Source organism: Propithecus coquereli, unplaced genomic scaffold (genome assembly GCF_000956105.1).
Source record: "Propithecus coquereli isolate 6110/MARCELLA unplaced genomic scaffold, Pcoq_1.0 Scaffold1, whole genome shotgun sequence".
In the NCBI taxonomy this organism is placed as follows: domain Eukaryota; kingdom Metazoa; phylum Chordata; class Mammalia; order Primates; family Indriidae; genus Propithecus; species Propithecus coquereli.
Genome location: NW_012133857.1, coordinates 6,278,091 through 6,304,510, shown reverse-complemented (window position 1 = coordinate 6,304,510; position 26,420 = coordinate 6,278,091). Strand labels below are relative to the sequence as shown.

The 26,420-nt window shown below is 41.3% G+C and overlaps 1 protein-coding gene across 5 annotated transcripts in view; it reads left to right on the top strand.

The window, feature by feature from the left end:
• The window catches only part of SEC22C (SEC22 vesicle trafficking protein homolog C (S. cerevisiae)), a 48,575-nt gene extending 23,347 nt beyond the window's left edge, over positions 1–25,228 (top strand). For 2 of the 5 annotated variants that reach the window (XM_012665530.1, XM_012665537.1), the window contains exons 2-7: positions 7,446–7,654; positions 11,066–11,229; positions 13,536–13,715; positions 15,913–16,031; positions 17,285–17,350; positions 24,520–25,228. In XM_012665530.1, the coding sequence (XP_012520984.1) occupies positions 7,473–7,654; positions 11,066–11,229; positions 13,536–13,715; positions 15,913–16,031; positions 17,285–17,350; positions 24,520–24,573 (765 nt within the window). In that variant the 5' untranslated portion in view covers positions 7,446–7,472 and the 3' untranslated portion in view covers positions 24,574–25,228. Of the gene's footprint in view, positions 1–7,440; positions 7,655–11,065; positions 11,230–13,535; positions 13,716–15,912; positions 16,032–17,284; positions 17,351–19,319; positions 19,876–22,444; positions 22,675–24,519 lie in introns of those variants that run through there. The other 3 variants (XR_001138362.1, XM_012665518.1, XM_012665545.1) reach the window with 3 other exon arrangements.
• The last annotated feature ends 1,192 nt before the right edge of the window (positions 25,229–26,420 follow it).

Genomic DNA, 26,420 nt, shown 5'->3' with positions numbered 1-26,420 from the left:
AAACTATATTGATTAAGAATAAATAAATCCCATTTGGTCAGGGGGATTCTAATGTCTAATTCTTTGTATTACTGAATTCTATTTGCTGATATTTTCTTAAGGATTTTTGCATATAAGTTCACTAGGAATATGGGTCTATAGTTTTGTTTTTTCTTTTTTGCTGGTCTTTGATTTTAGTATCAGGGTAATTTTAGTGTCATGAAATGAAGTGGGAATTGTTTCCTCCTCTTCTATTTTTTGGAAGGGATTGTACAGAACTGATGCTAATTCTTTTTTAAATGTGTGATAGACTTCTTCAGTAAAACCATCTGAGCCTGGAGATTTCCTTTTCAGAAGTTTTTAAGTTAATACATTTAATTTTCATAATAGGAAATTAATCATAGGATTGTTTAAATTACCTGTTTCATAGTGTGTGAATTGGGGTAGTTTGTGCTTTCTGAGAAATTGGTCCATTTCATCTACGTAGTCAGATTTATGTGTGTAGGGTTCTTTGTGGTATTCCCTGATTATTCTTTTGTTGTCTTCAGTGACATCCTGTTTTACTACTAACATTGACAATTTGTGTCTTTCTCATTTTTTTCTTTGTCAGTTTTGGCAAAGGATTGTCTATTTTCTTGATCTTTCCAAAGGACCAGGTTTTTGTTTCATTGATTTTTCTGTACTTTTTTAACTCTAATCCTGTGACAGATTATCTGTTTTTTGTTTGTTTTCAGTTTCTTTGATTTCTACTCTATTTGCTTTCTTCTGCCTGCTTTGAATTTATTTTGTTCTTTTTCTATTTTCTTGACATATGAGTTTAAATTGTTTTGTGACTTTTCTTCTTGTCTGATGTAAGCGTTTAATGCTATACATTTCCTTCTCAGTACTGCTTTTGCTGTGTGCCACAGATTTTGATATATTTTCATTTTCATCTAGTTCAACATATTTTTTTATTTCCTTGATACTTCAGTTTTGACTTATGGATTATTTAAAGTTACATGTTTAATTTTCAAGCATTTGGAGGTTTTCATTACCTTTCTGCTAGTCATCTCTAGTTTGATTATATTGTGGTCACAGAACACACTCTGAAGTTTTAAAAATTTGTTGAGGTTTTTTTTAATAGCCCAGGATATGGTCTATCTTGGTATATGTTCTATGGGTGCTTGACAGGAATTCTGCTGTTGAATGGAATATTTTAATAAATGTTGATTATATCCTTTAATTGATAGTGTCGTTGAGTTCTCCTATATCTTTGCTGATGCTTTGTTTAGTTGGCCTATCAATTTTTGAGAGAGGGATGTGGAAGTCTTCAACTATAACTGGATTTGTCTATTTCTCCTTTTACTTTATTAGTTTTTGCTTCACCTATTTGCATCTCTGATGTTTGATGCATACACATTTAGGATTATTATGTTCTTTTTGGTGAACTTTTTTTTTCTTTTTTCCTTTTTCTTTTTTTTTGGAGATAGGGTCTCACTATATTGCTCAGGGAGGTCTCAAACTCCTGGGCCAAGGGATCCTTTGCCTCAGCCTTTCGAGTAGCTGGGATTACAGGTGCATACCACCATGCTTGGCTTTATTCTTTTATTATTCTGTAATATCATTCTCTATTCCTGGGGATTTTCTTTGCTCTGAAGTCTACTTTATTAGATATTACTATAATTCTTTCTTTTGATTAATATTTGATAATTTTTTTTGTCCATTTACTTTCAACCTACCCATATTGATATATTGAAAGTGAATTTCATGTAGATGGTATATAATTGGGTCATGTCTTTTATCTGCCTGTTAATCTCTGCCTTTAGTTGTATATTTCGACCATTTACATTTAATGTAATTATTGGCATATATTAGGGCATAAGTCTGCCCTGTTATTTTTCATTTTATGTTCGTTCTGTTTTTGTGTTTCTTGTTTCCTTTTTCTTGCGTTCCTATGGGTAATTTGAACATTTTTTTAGAATTCCGTTTTTTTAATCTACAATGTTTTTGAGTGTATCTCTTTGTATAGCTTTTTCAGTGGTTGATATATGTATATATGACTTACCACAGTTGCCTAGTGACAGCATTTTACTATTTCAAGTGAAATGTAGAAACTTTACATTCTTTTACATATTTGTGCCTTCTGCCATTTATAATTGTCTTGAATATTTCCTTTACATACATTGAGAATCACATCAGACATGTTATAATTATTGCTTCAATTGTCAAACATTATTTAGAAAGTCATCAGGAGAAAGATAATCTACTGTATTTTTCAAATTTTTTACTCTTTCTATTGTTCTTTCTTCCTTCCTGATGTTCCAAGATTCCTTCTTTTATCATTTCCTTTCTGTTTAGAAAATTTCCAACAAATTCTTCTAGTGTTCCTTTATGCTTTGATCTATCTTTCTTTCTTTCTTTCTTTTTGAGAGACAACATCTTGCTGTGTTGCTCAGGCTGTACTTGAACTCCTGGGCTCAAGTAGTCCTTCCACCTCAGCCTTCTGAGTAGCTTGGACTGCAGGTGCCTGCCACCATGCTCAGCTTCTTGAAGGATATTTTTGCTAAATATGAATTCTGGCTTGGCAGTTCTTTTCTTTCAGCACTTTGAAAAATGGGCTACTTCCTTTTGGCCTCCATGGTTTCTATGAGAAATTTGCTGTCATTTGAATTGTTTTCCCCCTGTAGGTAAGGTATTATTTTTCTCTTGTGGCTTTCGAGATATTTTCCTTGTCTTTAGTTTTCTTAAGTTTGGCTGTTATGTGTGCTAGCATGGGTTTCTTTGGATTTATCCTTTCTGGGATTTGTTCAGTTTCTTGAATCTGTAGGTTTATGTTTTTTGCACAGTTTGGGAAATATTCATATATTATTTCTTTGAATACTTTTTCAGCCCTGCCCTCTTTCTCTTGTCCTCTAGGACTCCAGTAACATGAATGTTAGATCATTTATTATAGTCTCACAGGTCCCTGAGGCTCTGTGCAATATTTTTCAATCTAGTTACTCTCACATTGTTCAGATTGGATAATTTCTATGTTCTGTCTTCGTGTTTACTGATTCATTCTTCTCTCCCCTCCATTTTGCTGTTGAGTCCATCCATCGAGTTTTTTTACTTCAGTTATTTTTTAATTCTAAAATTTCTGTTTTTTAAAATATCTTCTGTTTCTTTGCTGAGACTTTTTATTTTCATTTTTTAAAGTGTGTTTGTAATTGGTTGTTGAAACATTTTTATGATGGCTGCTTTAAAGTCTTTGTCAGATAATTCTAACATCTCTGTCATTTTGGTGTTGGTATCAGTTGATATCTCTTCTCATTCAAGTTGAGACTTTACTGGTTCTTAGTATGCCGTGATTTTCTGTTGAAACTTGGACATTTGAATATTATGTTTTGCAATCTGGATCTTATTTAAATCTTGTTTTAGCTGGCCTCTGTTGACACCATTTTGGCAGGGGACATGGGGATACTGTCTCATTACTGCCAGATAGGAATAAAAGTCCAGGTTCCCCATGTGGCCTTTGTTGACACCCTGGGTGAAAGGAGCTGCTCATTATTGCTGGGTAGAGATGGGAATTCTGTCTCCCCAATGACGCAGTGGGAGGGGATGGCTCTTTTTACTGCCCTGTAGCTCCCTGGTTGGCCTTCTCTAATGCTACCCTAGCAGGAGGGGGGTGGAGGATGGGACACCTTATTACTGCAGGGCAAGGGTAGAACTCTAGGCTCTTCACTGGCCTTTGCTGGCAGATGTCTGATGGCTGCAGTTTTTTCTGTGGTGTTTAGCTGGAGTAGAGCAGTTTTTATTTAAAAATTTTCTGTTTTTCTGTGCTGTACCTTTCTTAGTTCTTTGACTAGAGAGAGAAGGTTTCTTATTGTTGTGGCTTTTTTTTTTTTTTTGGTCGGTGCCCATTGGCATTTCTTACTATCTTTTCTAATACCAAGTCTGGGATATATGAGGCAAAAAGAAAACTTAGTGAACTCACAACTGTGTCATTCCTCAGGTCCCAAGATCCCTAGCCAATCTGCCTTCTCTCACCTTTCAGAATCTTCTTACATTTATTTTCTATATTATATCTAGAGTTTTTAGTTGTATTTAGTGGGAGGAGTAGAGAAAAGTACTTCTGCACCATCTTTCCAGAAGCAGAAGTTCATTCTTTTTTGAGCAGTGGTCAGATTTCTTGTTTGAGTCTTATAAGAGCTCATAACCTGAATTCACCAACGTCAAATTCCCATAAAGATGAGCCCCTCCTTTTTTGTATTAAATTGGTTTTTTTTTATTTTTTGGAATACAAAGTACATTTTCACAAAGGAAAAAAGTGTTAAGGGTGTTATCTCCATTCTGAGACTCTTCCATGAGCAGTGTAAACTCTCTCAACCCCTCAGGCATTCCCACACATGAACACATACACATGAACACAAGTAACAGTTAGTATCACAGTGTCACCTTCATTTAAGCATAGCAAATATTTTTACTTTATTTATTTATTTTTCTTTTTGGTAGAGACAGAGTCCCACTCTTGCTCAGGCTGGTCTGGAACTCCTGAGCTCAAGCAATCCTGCCGCCTGGGCCTCCCAGAGTGCTAGGATTACAGGCATGAGACACCATGCCTGGCCATGGCAGATATTTTTAAAGATTTTTAAAAATGCATTGTGGGTTTTACTAGGTTGCAGTACTAGTAACTTGATAGAATTGAAAAAAAGTGAGAGTTTTTATTTATCTGGAATGCTTATGTTTGAGGAAAAGCAGGTTTGATCTCCAAGGGGTAAGATGGGAGAAGTAGAGAGTCTGGAGAGGACTTTGGGATCCTTTAGAGCAAGGGTCCACAACCTCTGGTGAGTTGTATAATTATTTCATTATATATTACAATGTAATAATAATATAAATGAAGTGCACAATAAATCTAATGCGCTTGAATCAACCTGGAACCATCCCCCACCTCCCCGGTCTGTGGAAAAATTGTCTTCCATGAAAACAGTCCCTGGTGCCAAAAAGGTTGGGGACCTCTGCTTTAGAGAGCGGTAGAACTGGTTCTTCTGATTACCATCACTTGGCATTGTCACCATTTTCCTTTTTATCAGTTTAGCACAATACCTAGCGTGCATGGGTCTCAGCTTCATGAGGACAGCACTAGAGAGGGTGTTTTGGGGTTGACAGTTGGAATAAATGCATACAGCTTTCCTTTAGAAGAGCATATAATTTACTCAACCCCTCAAAAAATACCTTTATTATTTTGCTTTTGGGTGTTTTTGTCCTGTCTCTCTGACTCTTTTGGTATCTCATTGATTCATTGTCTTTTTTTTTTTTTTTGCCTCCGTGTCTTCATATCTTGGCTTAAGAGTCTTGTTAGAGTTATTGTCTAGACCCTAAGGCCTGGTCTCAAATTAATCTTGTAGTCTCCCCCATATCTGTCAGCCCTATAACTCTTTTTTTTATAAAAGTTTTAAAATTAAATATTTGAAACATTAACAAAAATATAGAAGATAGTACAATTAACCTCCCTGATTCCCTTTCTGGTGCTAGAGGTCTCAGCATTGGCCAAGTGGCCGGTGTAAGAGCCCACAGTGCCTTCTGGCAGTTGGCCTGGCCCTGCCATTGATCCTGGGAACTTAGTAGCTTTTGTGTATGGATATATTTTTCCTGCGGCTTATCACATGTTTACTCCCCAATAGCAGGTGTAGGGAGATGGGTCAAATGGATTGTATAGGGTCTGTTGGCTGGTAGCCTAGTTTTTCTTTTTACTCTCTCTGTGTTTTTATATCACTGCAGTTTCTACATTCATACAATGGGAATAATTATTCATTCATGCATCCATTCCAGACATGATTTTTATTCTTAGAACTTACACTTAGGTAGTAGAAATGCTAAATCAGTAAAATAGAGAACAAAGAGGTAGGTTTCCTAGGAATTTTTTGTTTTGTTTTGTTTTGTTTTTCGAGGCAGGGTCTCACTTTGTTGCCTATGCTAGAGTGCAGTGGCATCATCATAGCTCACTGCCCCCTCAAACTCCTGGGGTCAAGTGATCCTCTTGACTCAGCCTCCCGAGTGCTGGGACTACAAGCAAGCACCACCATGCCTGGCTAATTTTTAAATTTTTTTGTAGAGACAGGGTCTCGCTATGTTGCTCAGGCTGGTCTCAAACTCCTGGGCTCAAGCAGTCCTCCTACCTCGGCCTCCCAAAGTGCTAGGCTTACAGGCATGAGCCACTGTGTGCATCCAGTTTCCTACGAATTTAAAAGAGGGAGAAAGTACTTCCAGCTGGGCAAGTCTGGGAAGGTTTCATGTAACAGGCAGATTTGAGACAGGTTTTGATTTGGATTTGGATATGGGGAGATCAGAGGAGTGGCATTGAGACACAGGCGAAGAATGCACAGAGGCACAGTGGTGAAGAGTAGTGTGCATCCTGTGGGCTCCTGTTTTTGAAATGAAAAAGAATTGAGATACTGAATAAGGTTGCATCCCTAGGACCTTGGGAAGAAAGGTTCATTGGTATACCGATTAACATCCTGTCAACAGGATCTGTGAAACAGGATGTGTAGACACATGGAAAGACCCATTTAACTGGTAATGGCCACCTCACTAATCCCTAGTTGCAGAGCTGCCACACATAGATGTGCAGGATATGCCCTGGACAAGCACCCTGAGAAGTTAACAGATGGAGCTAAAACCCAGCCAGGCTCTGCCAGCAGAACTGGTGCAGGCCAGCTTTCACCCTGAGAGGCGCCTTTTTTCTAATTGGCCAAAGGCACCAAGAGGGCCCAGATCTGTTTCTTTTTGTTTCTTAGTGGTGGTCACATATTATGGCCAAATATTTAGTATCTTAGTGTAATATAATTTGCTAAATGATCTCCTTTAGCCATCCGTAGGGACTCTCATCATTTTGAAGACTGGCTCTGTCTCATACATTTGCAAAAATCCAGGAGAACATGCTAAGTTCCATTTTTGCCTTCTGTTCTCCTTGTCACCAGCATTAGGTTAGATGTTCACAATCCCTCTACCCTCCTCCATTTCCCTGTAAGTGAGGATATGGCAACTAAACTGCTTAGTGCCTACCTTCCTGGGTAACCTGAAATGCATGGGTCTCTGGACCCCAATCCTTGCTGCTTCGGTGTCAGGTGCTTCTTATCTCTTCAGGGCTATCTTGCTCTGTGTCCTGCTACCTGCTGTTACTGCTATAGTTCCTGAGGCCTTCTGGTCCTGCTTCCTTACTTCTCTATTCCTGTTTCCCTCATCCTAGTTGGCTTAATTCTGGAAAGGGAAAGATTAATTAGAAAGAAAGAAAAGGGGGATTACAGATTCAGAAGAGACAGGGAGGATAATGAAGGAAGGAAAAGTGGGAATGATATAGCAGTAGAGGGTGGGGAAATAATAATAAAAGCAACACTTGCAATTATAGTGGGGGTGAGGGTGAAACAACCTGGAGCGGACATTTCGAGGGCGGGGGTGTTTCTAGCACTGTCATCTAGCCCTCAGTAACAAGGTGACCTTGCATTCCTCAGGTGTCCTCATGACTTCTCTTGTGGATCATGTCCATGATCTTTTTTGCCTGTGTGGTACGGGTGAGGGATGGACTGCCCCTCTCAGCCTCTACTGACTTTTACCACACCCAAGATTTTCTGGAATGCAGGAGACAGCTCAAGACTTTAGGCTTGCGACTGGCCCAGTATCCAGGTCGAGGTTCTGCAGAAGGCCGTGACTTCAGTATACAGTAAGTGAGCATATTCATTTTTTTAGAACATCAGCAAAATTTGGGTTACTTTTAACCACATGTAGAGGTAACATTATGCTGATCACATTGTGTGATAAAAGTAGATCTGGCATCTGACTGCAGTCTGAGGTTGTGTGTGTTTATGGCAATAGAATCATGGATGAAGTGGATTTCCTTAGAGCCTCAAGCATTGCTGCTCCAACTCCTAAGTTCTGTTAGGGCAGTGCTCACGAGCACCAGGAGACATGGGTTCAACCAGTTTTCGTGCCTTCAGTTTCGTAGTTTTTTCTGCACTTAGATGCAGGGAAGAAAAACGGGTGAGGGAAGGAGGAGCTACTAGATTAAAATGTTGGGGTGGGAAAAGGATGAGAGTAAGAAAGTTAAGAAAATAAGAAAAAAGACTTCATTTATGGCTCTTCAGCTTTTGCTTTTTAATTTCTCACTTTTAAATTTTTAAATTTTTATTACATGACCGGAGTAGGGGAGTGAAAAATGAGTGAGAGTAGGTCTCTCCTTTCAAGGGGCTTAAAGTCTGATGAGGGAAGAAGAGAAACATATAACTGAATATAATGTAGTGGGGAAAATGCTCCAGTGGAAGTAGGAATCAAGCTGTTATAATCATAGTTATAATAGCTAATATTATTGAGTGCTTTCTATATGCCAGGCACTATTCTATGGGTTATGTGGCTTATGAGGTAGGTAATAGTATTACACCTGTTTCACAGAGGAGGAAACTGAGGTTAAGCATCTTAACCAAGTTTATATCATTAGTAAGTGGTAGCAGACCCAGGATTTGAATGCAGGCAGTTAGGCACCAGGTCTGCTCCTTATGTGTAAAATCATTTTCTATTCTAGGACTTAAGAGTAAGAAGCTTATCATTCTATGGACAAATCAGGGGCAAGGCAGATTTTCAAATATCAAAATGGCTTGTCATATATTTTACATCTGTGTTTTCTAGCATTTAGACCTTCACTTATCAAGTCCTTTTGCTCTCCTTGAATAGTAAATTTTTAGTTGACCTGATAAGTTGAGGTTCTTTTAGGGGAATCTAGTCTCGAAATTATAAAAACAAAAGGAAAAGTCCAAACCTGACACCATGCTGGGTGGTGTGAGGTAGAGAAGGGCCGTGTCCTGAAGGGGGTGCCGGATGGTAGGCACATATAGCTGTCACCCTGTGGTGTGGGCTCTGGGTGTTCAGGAGCAAAAGCTGAGTTGCATCTGCCCACATTTGCAACTGCTTTCTCTTAGTGTCTGAACCCGCCCCCTTGATGGTCTTTTCCTCACTGTGCTGTGATGAATGAATTTGTGCTGTACCTCAAATAGGAAACCTTTTCTCATTAAAGGCTATTTTTCAAAGAAAAAAGAAGTCTAAGACTTCAGAATTATATCTCAGATATTCAGTAGTTTTTTGAAAAAGAAATATGAAATGTTCTACTCACTTGTAATTTGAATGAGATATTTACCATATTTTCACAGAGGAGACTGAGACTTTCGTTTCTTATAGGTGAGCGGTACCATAGCTTTTTATAGTTAAGGAGCTGTGTTAATTTCCTAGGGCTTCCATAACAAATTACCACAAACTGGCTCTAAACAACAGAAATTTATTCTTTCACAGTTCTGAAGGCCAGAAGTCTGAAATCTAGGCAGGGCCACGCTCCCTCTACAAGCTTTAAGGAAGAATCCTTCCCGTACCTCTACTACCTCCTGGTGGTCATTGGTTTGTAGATGCATTACTCCAACCTCTGCCTCCATGGTCACATGGCCACTACCATCTCTCTATCTCTTTGTCCAAATTTCCCTCTTATAAGGATGCCAGTCATTAGGTGAGGGCCCGCCCTGATCCAGTATTACCTCATTTTATCTTGGTTATATCTGCACTCTATTTCCAAATAAAGTCACATTTATAGGTACTGGGAGTTAGGACTTCAACAAAACTTTTTTGAGGTACATATTCAACCCACAACAGGGGTCCTTTTTCATATAGAAGCACTTCCATCCTAGAGTGGCCTAGGCTCTTCTGAAGGATTCTTTTCATAAGGAAGAGAGTCATCCTTTTTTTAAGTTGAAAAAGTTTTTATATAGAGAATTCCAGTTACAAAAAGGTGGTAGAACAATGTAACCTAAAAACCCTGCTGCCTGAAACACCCAGAAATGAGGGTAAATATATACAAAAAAATATTTTAAATGTAAAGTTGAGCTTGAAAGAAAGAAATTCCAAGCTGCCAGAAATGAAGAGGGAGCAGAATATTAAGGTGGTGAGTGTGCGAGCTGACACCAAGGATCCTAGGTGATCAGTCACAGTGAACTTGAGGCTTGGTCTGGGCTTATGTAGGGTTGGGTACCATAGCAAGACCCTTGCATAAAGGGAAGATTCTTATCAGGCTACAACCCTAATGAAATAATAATAGGTGAGAAGTAGTCTGGCCACCAATATAAATAGAGACTTGGCTTTGGATAGGAATGAAAAATAAAATTTCACCTAAGAAATTGAGACAATGTTCTTCTGGTGCCTCACGAAGGGCTGGAGTTTTGAGTTTATATTCCCCAAGGTCTAGAAATTCCTAAGTCAAGGTTCAAACATCAATATTGGTCCCAGACTGATAACACTGCTGGGGTAGCTGGCCAATGCAAATGCAGAACCACTCTGGAAGAAGTGTGCCACAACTCTGGCTCAGGGGATTCTTAAAGAAAAAGTCCCACCATGATAAGCTCAGCAAAAAATGCCAAAACTTGAGAGGAGATATTCCACAGGGAGTGGAATCAGTAGGCACCACAGATAGGTAAACTAGAGCCCCTCCACCCTGAGCTCGAAATGATAGTGTGACAGTCCAAAAGGGGGTAGAAGAAGAAAGAAAAGCCCTATATTTATTTTGAGACCAGAATAACCTTAATAGCACAACTAGATGAAGACAGTATAGGAAAGGAAAATTACAGGCCAGTCTTATTTTGCATAGACACAAAAGTCCTAAATAAAACATTAGCAAACCAAATCTAGTAGTTGTTTGTGTATGAATATATCCAACCAGGGTTATATCCAACAAGGGTTTATTTTAGGATGCCAGGATGACTTAACATTAGAAAATCTATTGATGTGGATTAAAGAAGAAAAACATTTTTCTCAATAGATGCAGAGAAGTCTGAGGCTAATTTCTCCTAATAGAACATGCATGAATAAGTGACAGTGATCACATACTGTCAGTGACTAATACTACTCGTCATTTTAAAGGAAGTGTAAGAAAGACACAGTCTCAGGAATAGGTCTAGCTAAAGAGACAATATATATGCAGCAAACAGCTACAGGACTGTCTAGGCCAACCAAGCATAGAATTGAGGCAAGGTTGTGTGTGGGTGTGGGATGGGAACGCATGGTTCTGTTTCTTGGTAATGCAGATGTCACCTTTTTGTTTCAGTTTTTCTTCTTCGGGGGATGTGGCCTGCATGGCTATCTGCTCCCACCAGTGTCCAGCAGCCATGGCCTTCTGCTTCCTGGAGACCCTGTGGTGGGAATTCACAGCTTCTTATGACACCACCTGCATTGGTCTAGCCTCCAGGCCATATGCTTTTCTCGAGTTTGGTTTGTAACCTTTTGTATTTGTTGTTTTCTCCTGTGGTGTTGTATGTGTAGAACTTACAGTTTAGGTTTGGCTTTTACCATCAGGAGAATCACTGGAGTTGCAATAACATGTCAGTAAAGAACACCCTTGTACCATGGGATTTCACAGCAGTTGAAGTGGCCTGAAAGCTTTGAGGTTTCACACTCTGGCTTTTCATCTCTCCAGAGCCTGGGGGCAGGGTGGAAGAAGGGTGAAAGCTGGGTAGACTATTCTCCACAGCCCTCTGAAGCTGGGTCAGCAAACTGTGGCCCAGAGGCCAGCTACCTGTTTTTGTAAATAAAGTAGAACACGGCCATGCCCATTGTTTTACATGTTGTCTGTGGCTGCTTTTGCTCTATGACAGCAGAGTTGAGTTGTTGTAACAGAGACCATGTGGCCCACCAGCCTAAAATATTTACTATCTGGGTGGCACTTTAAGAAAATTTTGCTGACCTTTGCTCTAGAGCAGTACTACTCAAAGGATGTTCTTCCATCATGAGGTAAGTGCAGAAAATAAGTGCTCAGAAATTCTTATAATAATTTTACATTCCTGCAATCATTTTTTATTTTATTTTATCAAAGTGTAGGTCTGTAGTGGTTTGGAAATATGAAAAACTGGTCCTTCACTCAGAGGTTTGCTCTGGAAAAGGATACATGTTTTCTAGGTTCTAGCTACTCTAGAGGCTGAGGCAGGAGGGTCACTTCAGCCCAGGAGTTTGAGGTTGCAGTGTGCCATGACTGTGTCACTGCACTCCAGCCTGGGTGACAGTGCGAGACTCTGTCTCTTAAAGAAAGGCCTTGTGGAGGCTCAGGGGCTTTGGAATACAGCATGGTAATCATAGTGTCTGCTCTGTTTTTGTTCATTTTGAGCTCTTGGGAGAATGGGAGTAGAGGTGGGAGTTGGGGGACATTCTGTGGTCTCTGCATAAACAGCTGCTGTCTCTATGATGTTCTTAAAGAAGGATCTGGCAACATTTGGTACAAATGATCAGGTGCAGGACCAGCACCTGTAATTGTTGCCACTTAGGCTTTCTGGCTACTTCTGCCATAGCCCTCACATTCCCCCATATGGTCTACTGTCTGGCTCATCAGGAATGGGGCTAATACTCTCTTTTGGCGTCACCTGAAGGTGCTGGGGAACTCCCTGGTATGCAGGCCCCAGCCTAGTAGACCTATGATAGACTGAGGGTTCTTCCCCTGGATCTCCCTGTGAGGCCTTGGTCAAACTGGTACTCTCAGCCCCACTTCTTCCTATGGAGAGGGCACGCTAGCCCAAAACAGACCATAGCTGCAGCATCCCTTGGCTGCCAGTCACTTTGGGGCCGGGTGGATCTGTGTTCTTCTGCCCCCTCATCTCTGCACGTATTCCTTCTAAAGCAGTGCACTTGATCTGACAGGAGACCCTTGCTGAGCATCCTGTTTGCTCATTACTGAGTGGGAGTAGAATGAGTCAAAGAAAGCTGATATTAGAGTTATGTATCATTTTGCTTTGCCAATATGTATGAAACTTCACTTCAAAAGCTTAAGATTTGGTAATGGATTAATATAACATAAATTAAAGAATTAAAACCAATACCTTTCAAATATATAATCCTAGTTTGTATGACTTATTTGTATTCATTTGTAATTTTTTTCAAACAAGCTTTTTTGAGATAATCAGGCCAGTAATAACTGTCCCCATTTTTCAAGCTTGGAAATATCCTGAGAATTGCCTAAGATTATACTATCAGAAGTGATTGAGCTGAGATTCAAGCCCCTTTCCCCAAACTTGCTCATTACTGGGGTCTGTGATGCATTATTGCCTTCTCTGCAGGCAATCACATTTTAATCACTCTGCTTTGAAGAGATTGATCAGACTGGTATTCATATGTGGTGATCATTTGACCTTGGTGTATAACTTGACACTCTTCAGAATCTGGCCAACTTACTTTCTTAGAAATGTGAAGTTGGGCAGGGTGTGGTGACTCACGCCTGTAATCCCAGCATTTTGGGAGGCTAAGGTGGGAGGATCACTTGAGACCTGGGAATTCAAGACCAGCCTGGGCAACATATGAGAGAGCCCATCTTTACAAAAAATAAAATTAGCCTGGCGTGGTGGTGCACGCCTGTAATCCCAGCTACTCTAGAGGCTGAGGCAGAAGGATCACTTCAGCCCCTGCACTCCAGCCTGGGTGACAGCGCAAGACTCTGTCTCTTAAAAAAAAAAATGTGACCTTTGTTTTGTACATACTGTCTTATAGCATCCATTCTGACGAAAATGCTCAACTTGGGTTGCTTTCTTTTGCAGACAGCATCATTCAGAAGATAAAGTGGCATTTTAACTATGTAAGTTCCTCTCAGATGAAGAGCAGCTTGGAAAAAATTCAGGAGGAGCTCGAATTCCAGCCTCCAGTGGTTCTCACTGTGGAGGACACAGATGTGGCAAATGGGATGATGAACGGTCACCTACCAATGCACTTGGAGCGTGGTAAGTGTCTTGTTCTCTGATGTTGATGAATATGCAGTGATGTTATGCATTTTGAGTGGAAGTTGATTTTTTACTAGAAAGATATTTTGGGGAGGGTATAAAATATGGACTGATTGATCCTGTTTCCAGGTGACTGTTATAAAAAACTTGACTATTATGACAGTGAGTTGGTTTGAGGGGAGGCTATTCTTATGATGAAATTCAGGAGTTGAAGAGTGACTTGGCAGGTTGTTTTCATAACCAAAGTGAAGTTTACAAGTTTAAATGTCGAAAAGGAGATTCATTCTCTTTTGTTGGAAGTCACCTATTGAACTGTACGTACTCGTATATTTTATAGATAGATATTTTTGACAATGAATCCTTATCATATCACTTAGTGAAACATTGCACATCTCCACAGAGAAATCCCTTCCCCCACTTTGGAGGGAGGGCTGTGGGGATGAGGGTGTTTGGGCAGGGTCCAGAGCCAAGGCTAGTACTCTCACTATCTGGCTCTCCATGAGACCTGGGAGCTGCCTCTGTCCCTGTGTATGTCAGAGTCCTCACCTGAAAAATGAGGTGTTAATGAAGGTGATCACTGTGCCCTGGCATTCCATGACTTTGTCTGACATTAACACTATTAGCCACTCAATGCTGTAGCACATAATGAAGCATGATTTTTTACATTCCTTGTTTACAAATACCTACAGTTAAACTAATAATTTAATTAAAGGGGATATTTACATTCTAAGAATTCTGTAGTGGCATAAGAACTGAATCTTTCTCTGAAAGATAGAGCTGTCTGCACTATAACTATCTAATTATTTTGTTTTTAACTGTTTTTGTACTAAACTCTTTACTTGAATTTTAAAAGTAGTGTTTTAAAAATGTTCCTGTTTTTGGCTTAATTTGTGTTTTGGTTTAATCTGTTTCAACCAATAAATTCCTGGTTTGGTTCTTGTGCCAATCAATAAGTTTTAATTTATGTTGAGAGTAAACTTAATTTTGTCGAAGGAAGACTGGGTAATTGAACCCCAAGCTTCTCCCTTGCCATATATGAATACAGGCATAACTTTGTAATATATGTTTTGTTTTTTAAACACTTAGACAAGAGGAACAAATCCACAAAGTGTCAACTTGCCCATCTTTCTAGAACATTTTACTGTGGTTTGACTCACCCTATTGTCCTGAAGCTAGAATCTTTACAGGTAGAATATTCTGTTCTAACAGAATTTTGAATTGCTCAGTGGAAGCTCTAATGCACTAACAGTAGGCTTCAGTTGGATTGTGGCTAGGTATTTGTGTGTGTGCATGTGCGTGTGTGTTTGTGTGTGAAATGTAAGGGCAAGAAAGGATGATTTGAAAAGAGTATAGCAAGAGAATGGGTGAGACATCTTTTAATTTTGTGAGCCAGAATCAATTTCAGCACTTATTTTTAAAGAGAGAATGAGCATTTGTTTTAATTGTAGTTCTAGAAACAGCCTGTAGCCTAAATAACCAGTGTTTTCCTCCTCTTCCCAATTATTTTAGAATTTTAAAAATTACATTTGCTGCGAATTGCTCTAGAAGCACATATGACACTGTATATTGTCCTTGTTAGAAAAAGAGTGGATTGTTTAACAAGCTGAGGGTTGAGGAGTATAATAGAAATGCTTTCAGAATTTGACAGTCAATTTACAAATAAAGCCATGGTCCTCTCTGGTGGCATAAGAAATTATTTTAAATCAGGATTTCTCAACCTAAGCCCTGTTGACATTTTTGCACTGGATAATTCTTTATTGTGGGGGGCTATCCTGTGCATTTTAGAATGTTGAGAAGCATTCCTGGCCTCTCCCCACTAGATGCCAGTAGCACCCTGTCTTTAGTTTTGACTACCAAAAATGTTTCCAGACATTGCCAAATACCATTTGGTGCGGTGGGGCTGACTGAGAACAACTGCTTTAGATAGAATGGAAATTAAGCACTTGAAAAACCTTTGCTTGCTCAGAGAAGGGCCTCTTTCTGGAAGAAACTCACCTCAGATTCCCACATCCATTCTGTCCTTCATTCCTTTCATTTTTCCCCTCTAACTTCTGCTGCTTTTAAAATTAATATGTTTGTAATTCTGTGTTTAACATAATGAACCTATTGTTAGTGGAGGTCTAGTTAATGTCTTTGTTTATTTTTCTTTCATATAGAAATTATTTTCACTAGACACTTATTTTTTTTAATTGTGAAGCTCCTAATTTCCGAATGGAACCAGTGACAGCCCTGGGTATCCTCTCCCTCATTCTCAACATCATGTGTGCTGCTCTGAATCTCATCCGTGGAGTTCACCTTGCAGAACATTCTTTACAGGTAACTTGTTTTTTTTTTTTTACAGTTTAAACTGAAGGACATATGATGGAAGAAACTGATGAGGATACATTTTATTTATAAGGTTTTTGTGTACTGAGGTTTTAAAATTTTTTAAATTCAAATAAAACTTTGTCTAAAACTTTATTCTTTGTAGTAAATTGAACAAATATGAAAGTTGCTCTTTTGTGTCTGTTGTTCTAAGAAGCCAGAGGGGCCTGCTGGGATATTGGTAAGAAATGGACAGCAGCTTGCTACAAGGACATTAGGCTACGCTGTGGCCCTTGGGACCCCAGGAGTCACTCCAGGGGCTGGGTTATTTACCCCAGGGCAAAAGTTTGATTCTCAGACTTTAAAGTTCAGGCTCTTTTTCCCTGGGAAAAGGTTGTCTCATAGTCCAGTTTGTGTAATGCAGATGCCACCTTCCTTGTGTCTTCGTCAAAGAACTATTTCACTAGGAAGTTCCTTGTTGGCCTGCTCATCTCGAAGCAACTTTCTATTTCAGTGCTTTTTTTAAAAATAGTTGTTTTAATTTTGAAGTATTTCAAATACTTTAAAAAGGTATAGAACCATTATCAGCATAAACAGATAGTCATTACTCATGCTCATACCCATGCACGTGGTGGCTAAAGTCTGAAAAACGTGGCTGATGTTGAACCTCAGGAAACTGATGTAGACTGACCTGTTTGGAGAATGGCAGCAGACCTGTGTTGTAGGAGTGGTAACTGCCTATTACCACACATCCTGTCTTTGGCCAATGTGTGGTATGGTTTCCACTCTTATTGTTAATGATTACTCATAACCTGATACTTACCAGCTATCTGTTTGTGTATACTAGAATAGGTGCCTGGCCGACAAGATGGTTAAGGCATAGTTGCTGCCTTGGGGACTCTCGTGGCACAAAGCAGAGTGTGGTGGCAGCACTAAGGAGGTGGCAGTACGTGGGGGTGAGAGGAATTAGAGAAAGCTTGATGTTAACAGTTGAATAGGATTTTGGGAGGTACAGGGATAGGGGGCTCATTCCAGGTGAAGATTTAGCATAGACGCATGGGGACAGGATGGCACATGGTGTGTGCAGGCCATTGAAAATGGTTGCATGCTAACCCTTATCTGATACATAAGCGGGGACTTGTGTTTCACCCAGCCAGAAATTCTCATTGTCAACCATACCAAACTGAAGGAGTAAAGTACTTCATGTTATAATGTTTCCTTTTATCTAAATATTCCTTTCCTTGTGTTCTTTATGTTTGTTTTAGGTTGCCCAGGAAGAGATTGGAAACATTCTGGCTTTTCTTATTCCTTTTGTAGCCTGCATTTTCCAGGTGGGTGAAACACTGATATTTTGGTAAGTGGGTTCAACCCATGGCCTTATTTTGTTCCTCTGTTGGAACTATCAGCAAATTTTAGATCCCATTTTTGTTTCACCAAAGTCTTGGTTCAAATCATGCACAGTACCAAGCCCTTCTGCAGCCTGTTAGGGACCAGGCCACAGAGCTCTGCTGCTCCCCCACCATCCATGGAAAAATTGTTTTCTGTGAAACTTAGGAATGGGGTTGGGGGGAGGGTGGGGGCCGCACAGCAGGAGGTGAGCGATGGGAGAGCTTCATCTGTATTTACAGCTGCTCCCCATCATTCGCATCACTGCCTGAGCTCCACGCCCCACCCCCACCCTGTCCGTGGAAAAATTATCTAATTGTCTTCCATGAAACTGTTCCCTGTGCCAAAAAGTTGGGGACTACTGCCTTGGTGGAAAGACCTTATGCCCATCCTGTCCAATCGTCTCATTTTACAGAGGAAGAACTTTGGGCTCAGAAAGGGAAAGCCCCAGGGCCATTGACAGCAGCAGAACAGAAACCAGGAGTTTGGATTTGACTCCCCAGAAAGGAAGGATGAGATCGCAGTGGGGATTGAATTGGGCCTGACTAGTGTGAGGCAGGGTGTTGCCTTGTGCTTATTATTAGGATAGTCCAAGTGCAGAAGTGTCCTTCTGTAGAAGTAACATCTATGTGTACGTGTTTTTTTAAATATAGAAGTAGGTAAAAAAACTGCTGGGTTTTTTTATAGTAATGCCGTCTGACTCAAATCCATCTCTTAGGAATTAAAATAACAATTAGAACATTAATTAGAAGGCTTTGATTATTATTTAGTTATTTTCAAATAAGCTATGTACTATAAAGGGTGGCATAAAGAGGAACTTTTGAGTCCCTCATAGGTACAGTTAATTTTAGTAAGAACCTGTCTCTAATTCTCCTTCCTTGTCTTCCACATGGGCTAGGATTTTAGTACTTTCTCTGCATGCATAAGCTTTTTTCTCCTTTTTTTAGAATTAAAATTTCTGTTCTTAGGGCACTTCCCTTCTCTTCCACATACTTCCTAGAATGGTTTCTTTTTAAGAATTGCCCAATTATGCAAAAAAAAATTTTCAACCCAAGATTGAAAATGCACTCATCTTTTAGAAAACAAGTCCCTAAAACTTTGAGTGTAGCCAGTGGCAGTGTCCTAGAGCTGAGTTTCAGGGCTGCAGGGACCTTACAGTTCCACCTCCTTCCCTCAACCGTGTTCCTGCCTGGATAACTCCCTCCCATTGTAGCTCGAGACTTTGTTGGGCTGCTCTGTGTTCTGAGATTGGGCTGTTTTTTTTTTAAACATTGAACCCAAATGCCGTTGCCACCTTTTGCGGAATAAGAATAGCCCCTTTTCTATGTGATAGCTCTACACAAAATACCAGTCACTCTACCTGCTGTGCAGAGACCTTTCCCTGACTCAGAGATGCTTTCAAAGATGTGATAAAGAGAGTACCCAAGGGAACAGTGGTACTCAGTGTAGTTGTGACTCAGGAGAAACCAAAACAGTAAAAGCACAGCCTTCTCTCAACAGCTTGCTTTCCTGTCATGGCTCCCTGAAGGAAAATTTCACTGGGAGGCCAGTCACTCTTGTTAGGGTCTCCTGGCCTGGCTGTCTGCCCCATACCCTGTGTCTCTTCTTTCTCTACATCCCACAGCCTGGGCATTTCTGTCTATATTTCTTAAACTTCTTTCAAACGTGCCATGTACTAATTCCTCCTGTGACACCTATTTCATTTTCTTTCTTTCTTCCAAGTCCTCATTTTCATCCAGTGATTAATAACAGTCTGACCAGTGGGTCCAAGCTTCAGTGTAATGAATTCAATTTAATAAGCTAATGTGAGGGAGATGATGCTGTTCATGGCAGCTCTGGGAGGCGAATCTTGCACCTGACCTTGTGACCATTTTGTTATCTCTGATTGGACTTCCTCTTGTGGTCTCATTTCAGTGTTATTTGTACCTGTTCTACAGTCCAGCGAGGACTATGAAGGTGGTGCTGATGCTGCTGTTTATTTGCCTGGGCAACATGTACCTACATGGGCTGAGGAACCTCTGGCAAATCCTTTTCCACATAGGAGTGGCTTTTCTGTCTTCATATCAGATACTGACAAGGCAGCTTCAGGAGAAGCAGTCTGACTGTGGAGTATGAGGATGACACCGTGTGATGAATGGATTCTTTGATTTTCTTTTGAGGATCATTGTAGGTTTCCCTTTCTGCTTCTCGACTTCACCTCAAGTTTCATCCTTGAAATTTCTTTCAACAAAACTGGATGGACAAACCAAGAATTGGGAATTTTTAACAGTTGCTGTGGAAGTCGTGAGGTCGCTTGATACCAAGTTTTGGTTTTGTGTCAAGCGTTACAGCAGAATCTCCAGTTCAGCTGGTTTACATAGGATAGCAGACTCTAGGGGCTCATTCAGAAAGAGCTTTATTAAAAGATCAGAATGGAAATATTTTGGTCTTTTATATTGAATGATGCAATAACCCACTAGATTCAATAACACTAGTTTTAGTAATTGGCAGTTGTGTCTGAGGAACCACTTTAAAATCCAAATCAGCTTTTCAATCTAAATATGACTATTTTTTTAGAAGGTCAGTACAGGGTGAATTAAAAACTTAATGGTTCATAAATGTGGTTATGAACTTAGTGGTTCATAAATATAAGCTAGATAAGTTTTGTTTATCTTTTTTTTAATATACTTTTGGAATATTTAAATATATTTTGGATATAAAGTGAACTTCATTTAGGTGGGAAGACAAACTTAAGCTGAGAAAGTGGTTAAGAAATTTGAGTTTAATTTATATATAACCTTTTATGGTGGTAGGACTGTGTAGGTACAGAAATGTTTTATATTTATTTGCAGGGTATATCTGAAGTTTTAAAGAATTAACTGAATAACCACTACGGCTGGATCATAAGCTTATAAGCATGAGCAGAAATGAGAATTTCAGGATTCCTTACAGTTGGCCACAAACTGGAGTAGGTGGATGCCATGGATTCAGTGGCACTTCACAGGCCCGCTTGGGAGAGGTGTCATCAGCGTTTTCAACATAGCTGAGTGCCTGTCATTTTAAAGATGACGAGTACTTTTCCCATCTACTGTTCCCAGAGGGCCTCCCAACTTAATTACTCCTGTACATCTTTTCCAGTAATTGTGATTAGCTTGAGGGACTCATTTTTTATGAACAAAAGTTAAGTAGATGTTAACTTTTAAAGCTTTATAAAGCTTAATATGTGCTCTGGAAAGTTACTTTCTTTCATTGTCAAAAAATTGATTGATCATAGTTTTCCAGAATATGGTTCTGAATAAGATTCCTTAGGCCTCCAGAATTTTTTTTGTTTTTGAGACAGAACCTTACTCTGTCACCCTGGGTAGAGTGCAGTGGCATCATCATAGCTCACAGTAACCTCAAACTCCTGGGCTCAAGCAGCCCTCCTGCTGCAGCCTCCTGAGTAGCTGGGACTACAGGCACATGCCATGATGCCTGCTGATTTTTCTATTTCTAGTAGAGATGGGGTCTCACTCTTGCTCAGGCTGGTCTTGAACTCCTGAACTCAAGCAATTCTCCTGCCTTGGCCTCCCAGTGTGCTAGGATTACAGATGTGAGCCACTGAGCCTGGCCACACCTCCAGAATATTCAACCTGGTTGTCTCATACGTCTCAGGAGGCCATTTGGGGAGTTTGCCCTTTGGATTGTTCTTGGTAGAAGTCTGGAATCTGATTAGCACAACCACAATTGCGTGGAGTACTTTGGGTTGAGATATATGGTCTTGGTAAATTAAAAAATCCTACTGTGGTAGTTTTTAAAAATGGAAAACCATTGCAAGAGTTATTGAGTAGGTGGAGAAAGCAAGAATGTAGTTTTAGAGAATTCAGTTATATTTGGTTACCACAGCTATTATATTGTTATTGAGCTACCCTGGTGTCATTTTAAGGAAAACTGGGAACTATGTTGGGAAGATGTTGCCGTAGTAACTTTATTTTCTTATAATATAATTTTCTATTTTTAACCAAACATAAAATATCTGGACATGAAAATTATATTGACAGTATCCTCAGATGTAAGTTCCAAAGTTGTCTCTCCATTGATTACGTATTTGCATAATTTTCTGCATACCTGGCAGGTGAATTTTCAGTCTTTCTGGGAGACAATTTTGAAGAGATGGTAGAATAGAATGGGAACCCAAGGAGGGGAGAAAAATTCTTTTAAATTAGAAGCACAAAAAAAGCTCTAAAAGTTGATAAGAACAGCTTAAAAATGTATCGTTTTCTTTTTAAGCCTGTGTTGTATTGGTGTTGCCCTGTTCCCCCAATGCTTTGGGGTTCTGAGCCTGTGATCCACATTCAGCAGATAGTAAAGACAAGACTTGAAGATGAGTCCTTTGTGGTGAATGCTTCTTGCCCACTGAGGCCCTGGTGGAGAAATTATCCACACTTGATTGAATGTGATCTTAATCAGTTCACATCTACATAGGGTTTGAGATTTACTTTTGTAAACAAAAGGAAAAAGATGCACTAGAAAAGCAGCACAAGTAATGACCACAAAAGCATTGTTTAACTAAAATCTAGCTAAAAGAAGCCCCAACTTAACTAGAGGAAGAGATTGATGATAGGAAAGGAGTTCTTGTGATTTCATCCAAGGGAAATCCCAGGCTTGGGGTTAACTTGGTTTAGGGTTGGAGGTTTGTAGCCCGTTGTGTGACCCTTGATGTCAGAAAGCTGGTTCCAGATCCCAGGAGTCCTCTTTACTCCACCATGGACTTACTGTAGTTCTAGCAGCTTTGTTTTCCTGGTGGTTAAATGCTTCCTGCCCAACTGACCGCTAGATCTGGAAATAGATGAAATCATGTTGAAAACAAAGCTTTAAAGGTAAGGTGCCTACTGGTATCAGATACTACAAGATCTTGAGCATCAGAGTGTGTTAAGTCCCATCTGCTATATTAGGGTCAGAGCGTGGCTCAGCTTGCTAAGGCAGGGTTTCCCAACCAAGGGAGCCAAGCCCAAAGGGTTTCCCCTTTCCCAGGTATCCTAATGAAGGAAACATGTAAATTCTGGCTTTCTTTTCCCTAGGCTAGCCCTATTGTGACGAAGACTATACCTGGCTTTCCTTGCCCGGGTGAAGACAGCTGGGGCACACTTGGGGCACATTTCCTCTCAGTGCCAGAGACTCCACTGCCCGCAGCAGGAGCAATGTTACCATAGGCTCCCTGTTGTGCATCCTGTTTTCTGTGAACTCTGTTGAAACGCATCGTGAACCAAGGCCCAACATTTTAAAGTTCTTCAAGGGGTGCTGAAAAGGGTATCGGGAGAAATGCTGAAATTAAAACATTTAATCATTTTGATCAGCCTCAACTTGAGCTCCTCTCTTCTTTCATAGGTGCTCCCGTTCTCCAGCTCTCCTAACTCTTTCCACCGCAGCCCTACCCATTCCAGCCCTGGGGACAGAGGCTGAAACTGGAGTCTCTGGAGGGACGGGAAAGCCACCTTTAGTTGTAATTGATGGGGCGGGTAGAAGAGCTTCAGAGTGGGAGCAGATTGCATTGAGGCCCAACCCCGCCCAGGATTTAGGTCTTGCAGAGGAGGAGCACTTTGGTGGTCAGCACTGTTCAGAGTCAAGGATGACAGCCAGAAGGCCAGCAGCAAGGCCAGCTGTTTGGGGTGCCGGAAGCAGAGGATAGGTAGGGAGCAGAGCTGGAGGCTCTCTCTGCTGGAAGATAGCAGCTGCCCCTTAGCATGTAGGGGCTGCATGCTGCACCTTCATCCAGGGCTGCTGTTTGCTGTTCCTTAGAGGAGTTGGCCACTTACTGTTACATGCAGGACAGTGGCCCTCAGACAGCCCACTGCCTGCTTGCACAGGGCTTCGCAAGTGAGGACAGGCAGGGACGGGAGTGCTTATGGTGATCAGATGTGCTTGGCAAACCCCTGTTCAGACATTGCTCACATTCCAAGTGTTCCTGCACGAGTCCTACACAGGTCTGGGGAAGCACTACCTGCGTACCGTGAGTTAAGGGTGGAGGAAGAGAAAGTAGATGTGGCCCTGAGAGAGGTAGGGGAAGGAGTACACTGGTCAGCTGACCTTATGGCCTGGGGATTGGCTTGGCCCTTCTACTCAGTCCTGCGTCACAGTGTTAGGCAGGGACCAAATCTGCAGGTGCAGACACAGGCCAGGAGGGCGGTTCCTAGGGGCGGAGAAGCCGGGAAAGGGACTGCAGGAAAACGTAGCTAACGACCACAAAGAGCAGGAGCTTGGGCTTTGAGGCATACACACCTGTGGAGCTGCAACTTTTTTTTTTAACTTATAAAATCATTTTATTGTAAAATAAAACATAGATATAGAAAGACACACAAAAATAGAGACTATTATGACTCAGTAAAATTTTTTATAAGGTACACGCCATACAGGTCAAGAAAGAGACCTTGCCAGCCATCCCAGAGACTCCTTCCATGTAACTTTGTTATAAGAACACCTGTCAATCATGTAAATCAATCATCTGGTAACATCCCGCACCTCCCGTAGGCCTTCCCCTGGACCAGGCTAATAAAAGGAAACCACCTGGGTGTCCTTAGCATCTTTCTCCACTCATGGAGACTGACCTGTTCCTCTCTGGAACGTACTCTCGCTTTGTATAGCTCTCTTCTTTCCTGCAATAAAAGCTGTGTGTGTGGAATTGCTTCCTGTCTGTGGTCACTCCCTCACACTGGCCCTGCTTGTGAATTTTACAAGCAAAGGAACCAAAGAACCAGGACAATAGTCTGCCAAGAGGCTGGACCTGACAACAGTAGGCAAGTCAATGCCCATCTGGCCTCTGTCCTCATTTGGGAAATGGTGACATCAGTGTGCTTCCCTGGCATGCTGTTATAGGGATCAAAAGTGGTAGTGGAGGGGAATACTGGGTCAATGCACTGTTTGTGTGCTTGAGAAAGGCTTTGAGTTCACTTGTTACACACAGGTTCTCTAGCATGCTTCAGGCAGCATAGCATAGCCACGTCTTCTGGCCTTTACAAAAAGGTGTTTTATGATACTGCAGTGTAAACAGCCTCATTCTTTCACTCTAGAAATGTAGTGGCCTCTCCTTCCTCCTGGACCTGCCTCCCACTTCCTGGGCACAGAGCCCGCGGTACCACTGGTGTTCAGTCTACTCCAGGATCCAAGGAGGCCGGTTCTTGTGGTTGGACCAAACCTCAAGGTCCATCCCTGACCCAAATGAGGAGCACTCTGATTCTCCCATTCTGGGAGCATGATGTCAAACTTCTGTTGCTGGGGAAACCTCATCAGCAGGGAACCTGTGGAAAAGGACTTGTCAGTAAAATCTGAGAATGGCTGGATATGGAAACATCTGCCCATGTGTACCGATGGCAGAGCTGTTGCTCACAAGCGCCTTTTATTTAGGGTAAAATTAAAAAACCCATTCCATTCCTTCAACCCCTGCTAGGTACATATGACCTTCTTTAACCCTTTCATTTGTATGATTCTGGGCTTGCTTCAGAAGCATTATTTAATGAGTTATTCCCGTGACTTGACCCCCAGGATTCTATTTTGTTTAATGGACCTTCTATTAAGAGCATACAATAGTGAGGCCTATTTAGTCAGGGCAAAACCATTTACTGCATATGTTCATTTTGCATACTTGCTGTCCATGCCACACAAGCTTCCTAGTGTTTTCATGTAACAGCATAGATCTATTTTGAGTAAATTATGGGTATGTTTTGACAAACTTTTGAAGAGTAGTAAAACTTAAACTTGTGTAAATGTATGTAAAGAACATTGTATAGCCATTTATATCCTATGTACATATAAATAAATGATGTGGCTCCAGAAGTGGGAGGAGAATAAATCTAAGGCGTTTATTAACATGCACCTGCATGAAAAATTCTGAGTTCTGCGTCCTTTTTGCTAGATGGTATGATGCGGGGCCGCCATAATGGGAGGGGTTGTTGAGAGAAGATCTTCTCGTCCAGTGAAGTCCAGACAGGTGCAAGGGTTCAGATAGCCGTTAGCAGTAACCCCCAACCGAAAGAGCAGTCGCGTCACTGCACTAGGGGCTGGGAGGCCTGCTTCCTTTGCAGGCTCTGCCTCTGCCCTGCTGGGTGCCCTGGGCAGGCATGCTCCCTGCTCTGGGCTTCTGGCTGTAACTAACGGTGGTGAAGTTATCTCCCAGGACCAGCCTGGTCACAGGATGACCACCAGGAGGCGCAGCTGCTGGCCACATCATCAGGTTCCCAGCCCTGGGGCCTGTGTCATTTTGCAGAGGCTGTTCGTGTAGCAGCTGATAAGATTCCCAGAAAGGAAGCAAATACACCATCCTCTCCTGACTATCCTCTAAACACACTGGGGAATTCATACTCCAAGTATCACTGTACCATCTGTCCTGAGTCAGAATCTTTTAGAGGAAGGCAACAACTTCTGAAATCAACATCTGATTACTGGGTGCTGGGATTTGGGAGTTGACAGAGCTTCAGGTACCATCTGGTTCAACCCTCTTGTTGCTCAGGTGAGGAAGCTGAGCAACAAGAGGAGGGAGCCAGTGACAGTACAGCCCAGAGCTCCGTCCCCCATGAACAATGGGCAGCAGCCACAAAGAATGAAAGGGGGCTGGGTGCCGTGACTCACGCCTGTAACCTCAGCACTTAGGGAAGCCAAGACAGAAGGATCACTTGAGGCCAGTTCAAGACCAGCCTGGGCAGCATAAACAAGACCCTGTCTCTACAAAAAGTGAAATAAGCCAGGCGTGGTGGCATGTGTCTGTAGTCCCAGCTACTCAGAAGGCTGAGGCAGGAGGACTGCTTGAGCCCAGGAGTTCAAGACTGTAGTGAGCTATGATGGTGCCACTGCACTCTACCCGGGTGACTGAGGGAGACCCTGTCTCAAAAAAGAATAAAAGGTGATTTGGGCCCATGGAGGTGTCCTTTCTGTGCCCGGAGGACTGGGGAGGAGTTCAGGCTAATGTGTTGCCTTCTTTTTTCTTGGGCCCTACCCCTTGAAGGGGACCAGGTAGCAAAGGTGCTGCGTGACAGCTGCCAAGCATCCTTGGGCAGTGTCACTGGA